At 42.7% G+C, this 16,999-nt stretch overlaps 1 protein-coding gene across 1 annotated transcript in view; it reads right to left on the reverse strand.

Moving 5' to 3' along the window:
- LPP (LIM domain containing preferred translocation partner in lipoma) overlaps positions 1–16,999 on the reverse strand; it is a 196,099-nt gene that overhangs the window by 35,555 nt on the left and 143,545 nt on the right. The window contains exon 6 of the mRNA XM_057376614.1: positions 8,317–8,486. Within this exon, the coding sequence (XP_057232597.1) occupies positions 8,317–8,486 (170 nt within the window). The remainder of the gene's footprint in view (positions 1–8,316; positions 8,487–16,999) is intronic.

Consider the following 16,999-nt stretch of genomic DNA (forward strand, 5'->3'; position numbering starts at 1 on the left):
CACGCAGCAAGAGCCTGCTGGCCTCCCCGGCACTCAGGCTTGCAAATCACTGTCTGGGCTGAAGGAAGAGGCATCTGGAATTGAGAGTGAGCAAGAYGAGACTGTTCTTTGCAAGGCTGCTCAGGGGAAACCATACCTATTAAATCCAAACACCCATTCCAGGACAGATTCGGCTCTGTTACCCACAGGTATTGCAGCACGCTTTGCCAGCAGCTCTGTACAGGAGCACTGGTAAAAATAACCAGTACTTAATGGTTTGTTTACTTCAGTGAGTTCCAATCTTTTTATGTCTGGACACTGCAGTGCTTTGACATCACTGCATTACAAAGGACAGAGCTCCATAATACATGGCTCTGATGGAAACACACACCTAAATTACAGGCCCAATTTCAAATAAATCACAGCCTTTGCAGAATAATTGTCTTCAGCAGTTTGAATTGACAAATAACTATGCAAGGTTACGAGCAAGCAGTAGGACTTCACGGAAAGGAACACAGTCATGGTACCTCCCACCTTCCTGGGTTTTCCAAGAGCCCTCACTCAGCTTTTAGATGCTCGTTCATATTTGTGTCTGGTCTCTAAACAGCAGTGATTGGAAGAGGGGAAGAAAAGAAAGRTAGCTCCTTCACCTCCAGATCTCTGCAGGCTGAACTGCAACTAGGTAAAAAATYGGGACATGGAAAACCTGAGCTGCACAGTTCAGGATGTGTTTGTGGTCCTGGAGAGGTAATTCATGCTCAGAACAGGAACAAGCAAGGCTAGAAAACATCCCTAGGTCTGCCCATACCTCAGTCTTAACTATCCTAAGACATGTTTGCCCCACCTGTCCTCGAAGGCTTCCAGCAATGGAATCCATGATCTAGGCAAACTGCATTTGATTTTCTGAAGGTCAGATCACCAGCTGCAATATGGAGGCAATGCTGTTGCCCATTCCACACACTTTCTGTTTCCCAAGAAGTGTTTTGGAGGCAGAGACTTTCACTCACTGACACACCACAATGAGTGTTTATCACAGTGGCATCTCCAGATGATGCTCAGGSAGCRMAGGGTGAAAGCAGMACRTAGTTCACTGAGGAGGTGGTGAAGWAAAGTTRAAAGAAAAGAAATGAATGCTGTAAACACTGGATGTGACTTGCCAATACCCATCTGCACTTGACTGCAAATGAGGAAGATCCTACAAAGATGTTATTCTTTCCTTATAAGTAATTTCTGTTGACTTGCAAAGGCAACAAGCTTTGGGCTCTGTCCTAAAGAGAAAGCTCAACACGCAGCTAAAAGTCATTGCTAAATGACTTCACCATCCCCTCTACTGTAGCATGATCCATAGGTGGATCTATAGCCAGGAGCCATAAAATCCCATTAGTCCTGCAGCAAGGGAAGTTATTTGCTTCCAAAGAATATACAGTTGGGCAGTGGAATTCACCTGTGAGGTGAGAAATTCACTGAATGGCAGCAGCTGGTTCTCCACAGTATCATCTTTTCAGTCACTAAGAGMTCTCTGTTTCTCATGGTATAGTTTTTCTAGATTATACATGTCAGATCAATGCTTAGTTCACATAATCAAAATATGAAAAATGCCTCTAATAATAAAAGCACAAGGCAGAGACAAGACTATAATGCAARTTGTTATGGCTGCCAACACAAGGAGGAAAGATCTGGATTCCAGCAAGCCATCACAAAAGTCTCAAGCAAGCCCAGGTGTGGTGGAGGAGTCTTCACATAATATGGACACATTTTTAAATAGGGACCATGAAAAGGAATGAAAAGTGATCCATAGCTAACAAAGCTTTGCACCACTGAGACATCAGTGAATAGTTCATTAACACTTCATGCCCAATCTTCCAACACAGATATATCTATTAAAATGCTGTCCAGCACTACGGTACTTTTCCATAAATATCCCATTCATGACACTGCTCTCATTGGTAGCATCAAGTTGCTTTACCTCCACAATCCATAGCTGGTCTTCCTCTAAAGCAACACTCTAATCAGCTTTCTGGAAAGTCAATTACACCAAGGTATATTGGCCTCAGAATCCATCACCAAGGTGAGCCCAATGCAWTTCTTGGCAGGACTCATTGTCATGTCTTCCAAGAACACCATGAATTTTCMCTTTTACAGGCTTGGTTTGCTGACTTCTTGTCCTGTCCTTGTTGGACAGCAAGACGAATTGGCCCTGTGTTCTTTAATACRAGCTCTGGGTCTGCACACAGGAGCTCCTGTAAAGCATTACCTCATCAYCTCATGGTACACTTTCTCCCCTTTATAATTCCAGTTTAGCAAGAAGGTTATTGACCTCTGCTGACTCCCCCASTCACCCACCCCTGCAAAGGAACCTTTTCCCCTGCCTCGTGACAAAATAAGAGGCATGACCCATCCCCTGTAGCAGCTGGTAGGCCACTGAAAAAACAGATGCAGTCTTCCAGAGGGTCAGCTAAGTTCAGCTGTCCCAGTTCTGACAGAAGCTGCTTCATCGACATATTCTCTCACACGTTTTTGTACCTCCTAGACTTGGAYTCCTGGAAGCTCCAGGTGCAGCTTATGCAATAGCATCCCATCCTCCTCTATCTATGGCCTGATTGCACAGGAACATTCACCACTCAAAGYAGTAGAGCTGAGCTTATGGCCACCACTCCTCATCCACCTTCCATCTSTATTTTTCATAATGTTGCTGGGTGKTATCAATAGAAAGGCTGTTATAYTCCTCAGGGATTTAATAATTTTTCAMTTTTAWGAAATGATCAGTTTACTAGAAGTAACATATATCCCTTGGCATGATGCTTTCCCCGAGGAATTACCAACTGGCTGCAGACTAGCAAAGTTATTAATGCTAATAATCAATAGGAATAAAACATGCCTGCGAGCCAGTCAAAACTCAGAAGTTGTTTTAGGGCTGCCATGCCCATAGACCACTTCTGTTGAGGGCAAGAAATAGCCAGGGCAGAGCCTGCTGCTGCCTGGCACAGCCCAGCTGCATCTCTGTGCTACGGGAGCTGAGCCTTAATGCTTTTCGATCCATGGGTCACAGGTTCAGCTCCCTGCTGCCGATGACTCACACAGGAGCACCGAACTAAAACTAGCAACACCAGCTTTTTTTCTAGGAGAGGATTGAAGAGCAGCATTGATCTCAATGAAATATTTCGAGGGCAGAAAAATTCCACCACGCAAAGAGTGCGTGACTTCTCTTTAGTTTATTTTATATTTTTGTTCCAGTTGTCATTTTGAATTCAAACTCTTTGGAAAGCAGGCATAATAGTCTTAATGATCCCATTGAGCAGTTTAAATTCAAATTGTGGAGCACTCGCAATACCATGCTGGCAGCRCTTTCCATAAATTACCCTCAAATTCAATACGTTGCTTGACAAAAACAAGAATAAAGGGCTTTTTACTTTAAAAAGAAGAAAACTTGTATCATAAAAAAAAATCTTTAAATTATAGTTTCTCTTTTCTGGTCCAATTTAAATTGTTACACAGTTGCTAAATTAGTGCTGTAATCCCTGCTTACAAATTGCAGAATTATTTTTAAAAATAGATGTAGTTTTACTGCAGGGAACAACCTTACACTTTAAACCATATGTGCTGCAGGAAGCAGCTCTTGCACAGCTTTCAGCCAACCACGCTCACGTGCACACAGGGTGAGGTTTACAATACCAGTCACACTGAAGCCAGTAGCATTCTCACCAGAGATTTCAATGAGCACAAATTGAGTTAACACTGACATTTTAGAATGATTAGGAAATTTAAGCTTCCCCAATATGCWCCATGGCATCAGCAGCTCAAGTTGTACCATTTCTTAAAACATCAGCATTTCTCTTCTRTTCTGAACTACAAACACTGATAGGCCAGGAAGTTAGAAGCTTGTGAGAGGAAAAAAAGCCCAAGATATACTTTTTTCTGCTCACAAAACAAGTAATTGGGGTGGGCTTGGGAGGAGGAAAGGTAGAGCACTGTGATCCCAAGTCTGGGGAACAGCAATAATCAGGGCATGACTTCCAAGCAGGATTCTTCCTCCTTCAAACATTTCCACAGCTTTAGTACTATGGAAAGATCAATTTCAGCTGCAAAAARTCCTTGTCAGTGATCTTTGGGGTTGGGGTTTAAGACCATGTCCTCAATATCTCACAGTGCTCAGCAGAAACAGGAAACCTCGATCACTGGGATCCACAAGGTTCTGCAGAGCATACCCACTATCTTCCCCTGCTTTAGAATGACAGACGTGAGAATTCCTTCAATCATTCATCATTTCTAGCCCACCACTTCTCGGAAGTCCTTTATCTGACCCTGGGTATTTCTGCTTTCTTATACCTTTCCCAGTCTTACTGTGCTCCTCCTCTCAGGTGAGTTACATTGACTTGGACACAACACAAGAAACCCACAGAGGCCAGGAGCATCTACAATATTTTGCTGCTTCCTGTATTAACTGCAGGAGCTCAGCCCCTCCCAGCCCTCACCTCAGAGGGCACATCTCCAGCYGCCAACACTGCCAGCAGAGGGGATAAAGAATGGAGGAAAATTTCCACGTCCTGGAGAAAGTTATCTGGACATCAAAGAACACCCCATTCACAAAGCAGCAGCATCACTCTTGCCAGACTGGTGTGTCTGGTTAACCTTGTGTTCAGCCCTGACGATAACACGGTATTTGGACAGTGGACAGCTGGCACTGCTCAAACATCTTGCTCTTCAGTCTTTTACAACAACAGTTCCACTAATATCACTCTTAGCCTTTTCCCTGCTCCGAGTCCAGTGTTAAAATCTCTCTGACTACTTAGAGGAAGCAAACCAAATGTTCTTTTGTCAGTAATTTGCCCTGTGAGGGAGGGGAAAAATATACTGATAACATACTGCAGACACAGCATTCATCACGTGCACAGCAGTACACTGGTTACACTGGAAACCCTATCATGGTATTTCAGATGTTAACTTGACTGTAATAATGACTGGGAAACATCTGTCTCCTATTAACACTTTAGTTTTTACAGTTGCTTTTAGTTCAGCAAAAGTGTCTTAATGGAGAAGAYTGGTACTCTTTTAGAAATAACATCAATAATGAAAGAATCCTTGGATGCAGAGCAAAACCAGCAAACACATTGGCAACAGAAGTCGCTGCACTCAGAAGATGTAACAGGAAATGATAGTGATGGGCTTTTCAGTGGGAGGATTTTTGTGTGAAAGAAATTAACTCTGGTACTCAAATTCCCATTAAGAAAAGTATTTCGTTTCAAACAGGTGACTGATTTCCTTAGATGTTAATTCAGACTTCTGGGGAATCCCATCTTAATTGGATCACTGATAAATAAAACCAGAAACAAAAACAACACAGAAAACCCCTTCTGCAGGCTATTTAGGCTTGGTACTGACTAACCAGTAATTAAATACAGCTCTTCACAATAATCTTAATTGTGGCTTCACTACACCACAACTAAGAAGAGTCACACAACAAGCTGAGAAGATTAGCCAATTCTAATTGTTGAAAAACATTTATTTTTGTTTTTGTGCATAGTTTTTGTATGCATAAGGCCACAAGTCACACCACTGAGTTATTAAAAAATAATCAAAGACTTCAAGAATTTATATATCACAACTAGGCAAGTATTAGTTYATTTTGTTAATATAAATGAAGACTCCATGGCTTGCACAAGAGGTCAAGAGGTTTGGACTTGGCAAAATAGGGATGTGTGCTAGAAATCAGTGTGAATTAGGTAGACCAGTAAACAAGTTTCACAAATTACTCGCACTCACAGCAACTGATTTCTCAGCTGGCCACTGCCATGAATTAACTCTGCAGTCTTGGTCCAGTCACACCTCCTGCACCTTCCAGAGGAACCTGAGACTGGTACTTCAGTCCCACTGAATTTCTACAGATCTAGGGTTCCCAGTATCCAAGCTGTTTTCYGACACAGGGACTTTGGGAAACAAAAAAAACAACCACACACACACACAAAACAAACACCAAAAAAGCCCCACCCAAAACCAACCAACCAACAAGAAACAGAAAAAAATCCAAAACAAAAATAATCAGAGGCCACAGTTCAGAAGAATTGTTATGGCTAGGCAGGCTAGATTTTGAGCAGATCATTAATTCTCAAAGTTCAGTATAACTGCATCACACATCTAAAGGCATCTGAAGACAAAAGGAGTCAGACTGTGCCTCATCAATTTAAAGGTCTCATTCATCTGCAACAACAACTTGCAAGCCTAGCTCAAAGCCTCAGTATACTTAGGCATTCATTATCCTACTGCAGGCCTCATTCCATTGAAAAATCAATGAGACATATGCTCTAGGACACAGACTCCTCAGGCCAAAGCCAGTGGCATGGCAGGGGACTAGATCCCTTGTAGATCTCGCTTTCAACAGCAGAGCCCTGACCTCTCTGAAAGGCACTGAGACATAGGCTACCAACACTTGTTTCTTCCACATTTACGAGTTTAATGTGTGCTTGGTTTTTTTTGTTTTTTTTTTTTTTCTTTACTGCATCAGACTGCCAGATTCCTGCTTCCCATTTTGCATTCACAGTACCAGCTGTCCAGTACACATATGCAACCCCATCAGCATTGCCATCCTTCCCCCTGCATGTGCAGCAGCAGATGGATCCAGACGTGTTTTGGGTTAACTCCATAACCATGTTTTTGTGGACTGCATGGGTAAACATTTAAAGGCCCCTTCTGGTTATATAAAAGGAAGCTATTAAACGTTTACTCTTTCCTCTGTACTCAGAGCTGCAAAGCCGTATCACAGAGCGTACAAACGCAGATGCAACCAGGCAATTATCGTTCCTTTATCCCTTAAATAGATAGAAGATAAATTTGAAAGAAAATGAGGAACAGAATCCTTCTCCCTTTCCTTTTTTATCCTTTTATCTCCCAATGTAGGAAGTTTACTGAACCCTTGCCAACAATTCACTCAGGCTAATGAAGTGTATAAGTAATGGGATTAAATAATCTTAAACCATTACTACAGTGGCTAATGCAGATGTTTTCCCAAACTAAAGCAGATGAGTGGTGTAGAATGCGTGCTTGATCTAAAAAAGAAGAAAAGAAAGTATCAATCTGCAAGCAGATGAAGTCAATTCCAGCCTGAAGTCAATGCAATGTTTAATTCCAGTTAYGTAAAGTTGCTCCAATTGTATTATGAATGCACCTTCCTAAAGTCTTCAGTGCTTTGTAAGTGGTTAAACTTGCCACAAAATGAAACTTAAATTTTTTATGGTGCAATCATTTTAGTGCAAACAAAACCAGAAATTATTTAAAAGGTACATATTCCACCAAAAGACCATTTAGCTTTTAAAAGCAAATCAACAAGGCCCATCTATCACTGCCATTGTAAATAACACAGAATCCTTCCTTTTTATGTTCAATATTTCAGTAACAATCTCCCTGTGAAGGCTCTGTAGAAAGAACAATTAATTACTCATGGCATTTTCAGAAATATTAAAATATTATTGCTCGAATTATCACTRGAATGCCAGAAATGTTAAGAAAAATAACAATTTTTACTTTCAAAAGTGTAAATCCAATTCTGGAAGGTCCCAGGTCAAGTGTTTGTAGGAACTCAAAACTGGAGGTTTAGAGAAGGATCTGGCAATGCCTTAACAATGTTCCAGTGCTTTTCTTACTCGTACAAGTTACAAGGATAATCCTTCTACACTGGATGCTGAGGTCAGACCAAGGTAAAGCCTCAGGCACACTATGGGATGTTACTTTAATTTGCACCTGCGCAACTGGTTCCAGTTACCTCTTATGGGAGCCTCTTAAAACGTGCAGCTCCTTCAAGCAACTGTTAATTGTTTGCTTTAGAGCTTGTTGGAGGCATGAAATGAAATTTTAGGGTAAGAAAACTTTAAGATACTTCAAAAAGTATCTAATCCAAAGACTCTTAGTTTAGCAGAAAGCCTTCCAACAAGCAAGGCAAACGTCTTGATTTTAGAAGTTTCAGGGCTTTCTTTTATCCCACCTTGTTAATCTTAGCGGGCACCACAGTCTGTAACCATTTTGCTATCAACACAGAAAGCTGAGCCACACTGCTGCTAAAAAACAACCGCATAGTCTGTTCCTTACAGAGATGAAACAATCACGAAACCCAGCTCCTTCTCCTGCTGTGTCCACTTCATTTCAGAGGCAGGTCAGACCAAGAAATGAAATTCACCCAGTAAGCTGAAAAAAACAGAGTTTTTCTGAAAACCATGAAAAAAACTGGTGCTCATGATACTGCCACAGGGTTGTCAGGTTTTAACTGTAAGGCGACTCCACAGCAATGAAAGAAATAAATGTAATGTCTCTGCATTAAAATCAGGGCRGAAGAGAGGAACAGGTACTCACAATGTAGCAGGGTTCACAGTAGGCTTTCTTCTCCACAGCATAGAAAGGCTGTCCCCTCAGCTTGCTTTTGCACGTTATGCAGGTGAAACACTTGACRTGGAAGACTTGGTCCATGGCTGTGCAACCAGTGCCTTCTCCAACAACATTCTCCCCGCAGCGGGCACAGCGTCCTGTCRCCAGAGAGAGAGGACAGGAGTCAGAGCAAGCCCCTTGTCTCACCTGCAGAGAAGGTCCCTCCACTCACCCATGGCTGCACAGCAGGTGAGGGGGACACAGCAGCTCAGTCCACAGAAAAACCATTTGTGCCACGGCTGGCAAAGACCCAGTGCCACTGGAAGGCACTCTGGTGCTGGCCCGTATGAAAATATCTAGAAAGAATTGAAACTGGCTCCCAAGACAGCACTCATGTCAGTTCTGAGGCTGCAAGCCAGTAACCATTGTAAGAATCCTGAGCTCCAGATACAAACCACTCAGCTATCATCTAACCCAGCTATATAGTCATCCTCAACTCTGCAGTCAGATGGGATAAACCTGTGCCTTAAGCCTTGATTCCACATGAAAGGATTTTGTGGTAGGAGACCTCATAAAGCTGCCTGGTGGCAGGACAATTGTTACCATTTAAAGAGAAGTTTTTGCTTGTATAGCTTAACCAATTCTCTCAATAGAGCCAATTACTTTTTTTTCTGTTCGAAGATTAACACAGATTAAGATATTGTGTCTATTTAAAGCACAGAACCTATTCCTAAAGAAACTGATGGGTGGATACTTTATACCATCCTTCATGAAATGTGTATCAGAAGCTGCTGGTAAAGACTTTAAGTACAGATAAGCTTTAAGAACTCTGTCTGTTTCTGCAAAAGGTCCTTAATGTCACACACAAACGGGTAGCAAAAAGTCTGCAGATACACACACACACACACACACATACAAAAGGCTTGCTGTCTTGTTCGGATTGCTGCTGAAGATGTTACGTGACAGAGAGATTTAAAGTGAAGACAAGATTTTCTTAGATCATGGGAAAACCCTTTCCCTAGGGAAGATTGTGGTGCAGAGATGATGGAAGAGGTGGGTGGAAGGCACACCTTTGCCATTTTTCTCTACTATTTGAGTTCTAGAAAAGGGAGATAGCCCGTGAAGGTCTGATGTCCTCACACAACAATCAATGTTGAAAATGGAAGGTAATAAGGACAACCTCAGCACCTTACACAGGAGAACTCCACCAAAGGTAATAGAGCAACTATGATCTGGGGCATTGCCCCACTCAAAATGGTGCTCTCCAGTTTGAGAGTAACTGTGGTTACCCCAGCCTTGGGGCCCTGTACCCCTTGAAGGATTCATGGGTGAAGTAGTGTGATCATCCAGAATGGAAGCAAGAGCTGAGGTAAACGCAGGAAGGCAGACTGAATTCAAGATCGAATTATCCATAAATGMATATAGAAATAATATGTTCATGATAATAATTACATAATCCAGCAATGATACAATGTCCTCTCAATACCATGGTCCCGTTTATTGGCCTTTTCATCCAAATACTGCACAACTTCCTACAAGAACTTGGACAGGTCTTGTCATCACAAGAGCAGGACTGCTGCCCTTCACTGTGCACTGTCAATGTCCCCATACTCATGATTTCTTTACTGCTTGTCCCAGACTCCAACAAGCTACATTCAGGGAACAAAGCATGTAAGMTACTTTTGGATCCCTCAGGATGTGGCTGGATGATATATATACACATTTGAGATATATTAGGAAAGCTTGGAAAAGAATCCAGATCATTACAATTTGCTACAATGGCAYAACTGTAGTTGCCTTTATACAGGACAGAGAGTTCCTGACTCAAACAGCTCCCAGCATGAGCAATGTGGAAGAAGTCACAGATTAATCCAGACCAGTCTGGAAAGCCCCCAAATGGAATTGATAATGCTGCATTTRAACTTAACTTTCCTTAGCATTTGTTACTAGTATTTTGATTGTCACTGCTGTGCTTTAATCACTCCACTGCAACACTTCTAGTGAGGACTCCTTTTGTATGAGCAGAAAAGGAATTCAGGTTTCCCAGCATGGTGGTGAGGCTACAGAGCATGGGGAAAGAATGGAAAAAACCATGAGGGCTAGGAAGAAAAAAAACCAAACTGACTGGAGAGRACCACAGGAACAGCACTGTGCTGGGGAGGAGGCAGAAGACACCTCCTGTGTACCATGGCAGAGCCCTGCTCAGCCCTGCGTGTGGACAGCACAGAGCTGCTCCAGGGCCTTCTCCAAACATCTCGTGTAGCTGGGCTGTAATATGAAGAGACGTCTGGGGAGCAGTTAATATCTCTATATATAAAACRTGAAATTGAAAGCCATTAGTGTATTACTTTACACAGTGTTTTTCCAGAGGGAATATTCYGCTGAAGAATTTATTTTCCCTAGTGTGCCATTCTGTGATCATCCGGTATTATTTTTATGAGGCATTTGGACATGGAATAATGTAGTGTCTATGCAAACACTTCTCAGCTTTCTTTGTTAACATCTGAGCAGAACATGTGGGAATCTTTTCTTCCCCTCCTCCTCTTCTCACATTCATAATTTAGCCAGCTCTTGGGTACTTTAGCATTTATCTTCCTCTTTGACCAAGGCATCACTCCTTTTGCTGAAGAAGCKGTCTATGTGGAGACCATACTTCAGGCTGTATTTGCGCCCGGAGACCTGGGTCTGTTTCCTAACTCAAATTCATACTCTTGCAATCTGACAGATCACTCTGTGCCTTTTTACCTCTGTCCTCCCTTCCAGCAAAGAGCATAAAGAAATCTTCTCTGCCTCCCCAAGGTGTCCTGAGGCTACATTCCTCCACACCTCTGAGGTATTCCCCAGCTACGCTGCTGGTGCCCAGATACAAAGCAAAGAGTAGCACAACACAAGTTTTGGCCAACTTCTCCCCTTTAAGTTGGTTTCCTGAGACTTTCCTTCCTCTTTCTGGGATTTTCCACAGAAGATTCCCATTGAGGCAGTGACAGACTTTACCTGTCTACATTTATAAGAAGTCCAGTTTCTGCTATTAAGTACACAGAAATACTCCTACAAACTCCCACACAGGAAAGCTTCAAGAAAGCTTCCTTCTTTATAAGTTTATATGCAAATTATAACACTGTGGCCTTGAGCAAACCATGTTTTTCATGAGACATGGCCACTCCAGCGAGAATCAAAACACAAGCTCTGTGCCTAGCAACTCTCCCAACTGACTCAATCACCCGAAAGGTAAAAAAAAATAAGACAAAATATTCAAATTTGGGAGCTCACAGTTGGGGGGCTGGACTCACCTAAAGGCATGCAGGCAAATACACAACCGATCTGGTTTGCAACAATGTGACCAGTGGAGACTGCACCTTCTGCAGAYCTTGGTGCAATCTGGGAACTCATTAGACTTCTGCAAAGGGTTATCTCTTCTCCSAACTCCTAAGGCTTGCTCAAATGTAGTTGAAAATGGTTATTAGTTTCAAGTGTTGGTGAAGGAGGAACTGACAAGCACATCCACACAGGCAATGTGATTGCACAAGCCTAATTTCCTTAGAAAACCAGAAAAACCCCACTAAAAACAATGTATCTATCATTATGTCAGATAAAAACAAAACAAAAGTCTGCTTTTCCAGCGTGCCAGTCACCAACGGCGAAGGTATTTGTGGTTGGGCTAGCCACAATTAAGTGCCCACACATGTTCCCCATTTTAATATTTTCACACTAGCTCAAATAACCCTGTCCGTTGTGTGCAGAATACCCATGAGTGAACACAGAGCAAGTTGCTCTGCTTATTGGGAAAGAAGTAGCAAAGGCAAAGTTTGCGAGACACAAGAACAAACAGATTGCACAAAAAAAGATTACACAAATAATCTAAGAGAAAAATAGCAGGCAGCGTATTACAGTAGAAACATAGAACAACGTGACCCATTTGCTTCCCACAGAGACAAACAGCATTTAAAAGGCAGCTTAAAGACAAAGGACAAAATTAGCACTAAACTGCACAAAGATGAAACTATGTCATTTCAATGTTCTTCTTTTGCCCCCTTCATCCCTTTTCAGATTCCTTTTCAAGATCATTTCAGCAAAACTAGAAGGCGATATGTTGGCAGCAAGCCTGGGAGACCGGAGTCCTCTATTTATGAAAGAGGTTCACAACCTTGGCCGTGCTGTGACCTCCCCTCAGCCCAGCCCGGCTGCCACATCTTGGTCTTACCTTGGGGGACATACAGAAGGGCCCACAGAGGCTTCCCTGCTGAAAATGCCATCATCAGTGAGTGGATCACAYGTAAACACTTCAGCAGCTGAAAGGATACATCAGCTACTGTATTCTGAAACCTCACTGTCTTCTGTCGTGTAAAAAAWTTGAAATATTGTGCCTCTGAAGGAAGAGGGGGAAGGAAGGAGCTCATATTGCATATGATGCCATGTCCTAACTTCTTGTTATCTCATTACTAGTATTACATGGGTTTTGTCTACACCACCACTGATCCTGGCTGCTCAGATGATGGAACAGACCTGCTCTCCTGGGTATTGGAAAAACACAGAATTCAAAGAAGGGCCCAACTACAGGAGTTCACAACCTAACACAAGCAGTAACAACTGGGCAGAGATAGGAAATAGAAGGAAACAATCGGACAGAACCAGTCAGCAAGGGAAACTGTGGTCTCAGCACTCTGAATGTTTAACTATTGACAAGGAGTTTGTAGACAGCAGAGCAAAGGAAAAGGTTAAGGAAGAATTTGGAAGAGGACCCGGAGGGAGTTTGAAGGAAGTTTAATAGAAGGTTTCTGAGGAAAGGACAAAGACAACACAAAAGAGAATGTAAGTGCTTGAAGATTGAACATAGATACCTTCAGATGGGAAKGATGAGCTGAAATGTCACTAGAGAATACCAGAACACTAGAGGAAAAAGGGTGGGAATAGGTCATTACAGGTCACAGAGGTAAAGACATGAAGCTTCTGCTTAACATGAGGCAGACATGAAACCAGAAGGGAGATGTTTAGGAGTTGGATTCAATGATCCTTGAGGSCCCCTTCCAACTCGTGATATTCTATGATTCTGTGACTAAGAGGCTGAAATGATCTGGCCCAAGCTACAAGCCAGTTATTTCTGCAGCTAGTTGAGCCTGAATATAGAGAAATTGCACTTTTTGAAAAGGATGTTGCAGAGATTCAAGGTCACTGAAGCTTGGATGCAGGTTTTAACTGTGAAGATAAACAGCAAAGGCCATAATCTAAGCTGTTACTAAGCAAGATTTTTCAGATTTGGCCAGAAACTGGGCACTATCTGGAGATGAGGAATTAGGCACAAGGTGTCCAACCCTATCTGGGACATGTGTCACTTTTAAATGTCAGATTAGGAGCGTGAGCCAATGGGACAAGCRTCCACCATTAAAGATGAATGACGGAATAGGTACATGTCATACTAATGCTTATGGCACAATATTCTGATAGCAATCACACTGCAGCCAAAGACAAAGGCAATAAAACTCCGTGCAGCAGGCTTGAGAGGCTCCTGTTTGCACATCCAGRGACTTCAGTAGCCTTTTCTAGGCTACAGCACTATTTTTGTGTYATACCTACTTATACACTAAGCCATTGGCAGCACCAATGTGATGTACAGTGCCTAACACAGACAATTCAGGCAGCAACTATAGACGACAAGAGCAGAGAAAGCAGAGAGAAAATGTGCAAACCTCTCCACAAAAGCATTACATTCATGAATTCAAAGCATGCATTCTATGTAGAGAAGAGATAGGGGATAATTTTCTGATAAAAGCATCAAAGTAGGGAGGTTCTGCATTTGCTGAAATGTGGGGAAAAAAGTTGATATCTAAAAAAACTCTGCATGATGGAAAAACTGTTTCCTACCTAAGTGTACTGTGGGAATACACCACAAGGTCATATCCTCAGTGCCTATCAATTACACAATTTCCCTTGATCAGCTAAGCGTATTCCCTGGTTCTCACTGCAGCCCTGATACACAATGCAAGGAGGAACTAAAAAAATACAGCATGCTGCCTTTACAAAACTGTAGCAAGAACATTATTAAAATACATAAATACATCGAACAAAATATCTCACTAAAAGTTCCCCTGGCAGCCTCAAGACACCCAGTATTTCCGCTGCGTTATTTTTCTAATCATCTCTGTTTAGAGTTTGCCAGCGAATGCATTTTAGAGATTCATGACACATTCTGCTTTTGGATGGCTTTGAATCAGCTGGCAGTAAATGTGGAAAAATCATTATTCCTAATGAAGAAATATTGATGACAAAACAGCATTTCGAGGACAACGTTGACCATAAGTCAACAACGTAACAAGYCTTTCTGTTCTCTCCCTCCTCTTTCCTAGTGACTTTTATCCAAAGGTTTTCAAGCATTTCCCAAGCATCTGGGATTCCTCAGGACACTTATGTCAGGTGGGCACAATTACTCCATTTTAAAAGGATACAGGAGCAGAAATTGATTATTACAATAACAGTGTAACAGCAGACCTTAACTCAGAATACCCTTAACAACTTAAGTCCGAGCGTTAGAGCTTCTGCAACTCAGAAGTACCCAACAGGTTCTGGGTTCTTTGATTCACCCAAAGGGAATAAATCAGGGATCTCTGATCCACGAGGGAGGGTTTACGTCCTTCCTACAGTGCATGGGAGGCATGTGTCTAACTGATTATGCCAGACAAAGATGGGTTGATCATATTCGTCCCACAGTGATTCTGATATTTTGGCACTCAGGGCACTGCAATAATGATACAAAGGGAAACCCAAAGGTATGCTGTACATTTTGTAGGAAATGATATTACTTAGCTCATCTTACCCTTGCCATCCTTACCTATCCGTTTTTTGCTTTTGAACTCAAGACTTTTCACTGAGTGGGAAGCCCCTGGCAATGGTTTATCATGCCAGGATCCAAGCTTGAAGTATCACCATTTGACAGCAGCAGGCTGTATGCATCGGTTGTCTTACACAGCCTTTGGACATGAGACAGATCAATCTTAATTCCCTCTTCTTCAGCAGACATCAGAAAACACAATCTTTCACAGTAAACACAGCTTCATGCTGCAATGTGTGCCTGAAACACTTCATAAATTAAATCCAAGACCGTGATTTAATTACTGTGTCCTGGTTATTCTGCYTTAACTGTGTTGCACTTGTACTCCAGATGTACGGGTCCCTGCAGTGACCTACTTGTCATCTGTACCGTACAGCACTGTGCAGGAGCTGCACTCTCGTGTTGTTTGCATCCCTTTCCTCTGACCACAATACAACTTCATATTCTCACTTTGCTTGGCTGTAAAAACCTGACACTTTCTCAGTATGCCCCGGAGGTCCCATTCCACACCACAGAGCAAATGCACTGCAACTGTGCAGGCTCGCTTTGCCAACACTTTACCTTTCTAAACACTTCTTCATGCTCCTCATCACAAGATTACTGTCCCAGCTGATCTCTGGCTCTCACAGCAAACCTTTCCAATGCCCCAGGGAAGGCAGAGGACTATTAGGACACCCAATATGCAGGTGGGGAACTTGAGGCCCACACAGGTAAAATAACTCTCCAGGGGTCACACAAGAAGTTTATGAGGGAGCCAGGAACTGAAACCGTATCTTCTCAATCACAGTCTGGTTTCTTTAACCACAAGGCCATCTCTGAAAAGGCTTGATGGTGAGAAATGCTTGTGGCATAAAACTCCATTTCAGRGGGAGCTCTCAGCACCAGTCTTGCTGCAATCCTCTCCCCAGGAGGAGGAATGTGCTCCTTGTGTGGACCATGGCATCACTCTCTGGCAGTCTGGCTAAGCCAAGGAGCAACTGAGCACACAGAGTTCTGTACCTCTGCTTTTGCCCTCTGTTTAATGATAAAGAAAGGTCTCTGCTTCCTTCAACATCTGTGTGGTGTGATCCTTTACACATCTACATCATCCTCTTCTCAACACCCTGGGGTACAAGAGACAACTTAGCTTGTTTMTGATATAAAGCAGATTACAATGAGAGGTACCATCCTGAATTATTGCAACCACAATGCATCACTGCTACAAAATGGARAGGATCACCCCTGATTTTCCCACAAAACTATAAAAATTCAAGTTGAACAGGATCTYGAGAAGACATGGAAACTATCTCACTGCCTTGAAAGCAGCACCAACACTCTCTACAGCATTCCTGACAGACACTTTTTCAATCTGCTCATAAAAACCTCCAGCAACAGATATTTCACCAATCACTTGGGCAAAAAATCTCGGTGAGTAGCTAACCGTACGACTCGCGAGCCTTTCTGCCATCCAAACACAATGCCCCCTGCAGCAAGCCAAGCCAGTGCCTTTTTACCTTGTCCGTGAGGGACATAAAGAGAACAGATAGGCTTGGGTGGACCTTCACCAGGGGTGCAGGACCGAATGGAAGATGCTCCCCCTCGCAGGCACGTTTGCCCCTGAGCCCCACACGTGGATGAGCTCCAGTCCCCAGGCTGGATGACCTGCAGTGAGAGTGCCAGCCCAGTGGGGGTCAGTGATGCTCTACAATATTTAAGGTCCCAGACACCTTTTTTGCAGCACGCTTTGCGTTTTTCCCCCCATCCTCTGTTGTTGTCGTTACATTGTGTCAACTTTTTGGCACGTGTTTTACCATGTGCGAACGGGTTGAAAGAGAGCCCCGCTAACATCTGGAGAGAAAAAAAAAAAAA

This window comes from Malurus melanocephalus, unplaced genomic scaffold (assembly GCF_030028575.1).
Source record: "Malurus melanocephalus ecotype Western Australia unplaced genomic scaffold, MMel_1.1 scaffold_284, whole genome shotgun sequence".
In the NCBI taxonomy this organism is placed as follows: Eukaryota; Metazoa; Chordata; class Aves; order Passeriformes; family Maluridae; genus Malurus; species Malurus melanocephalus.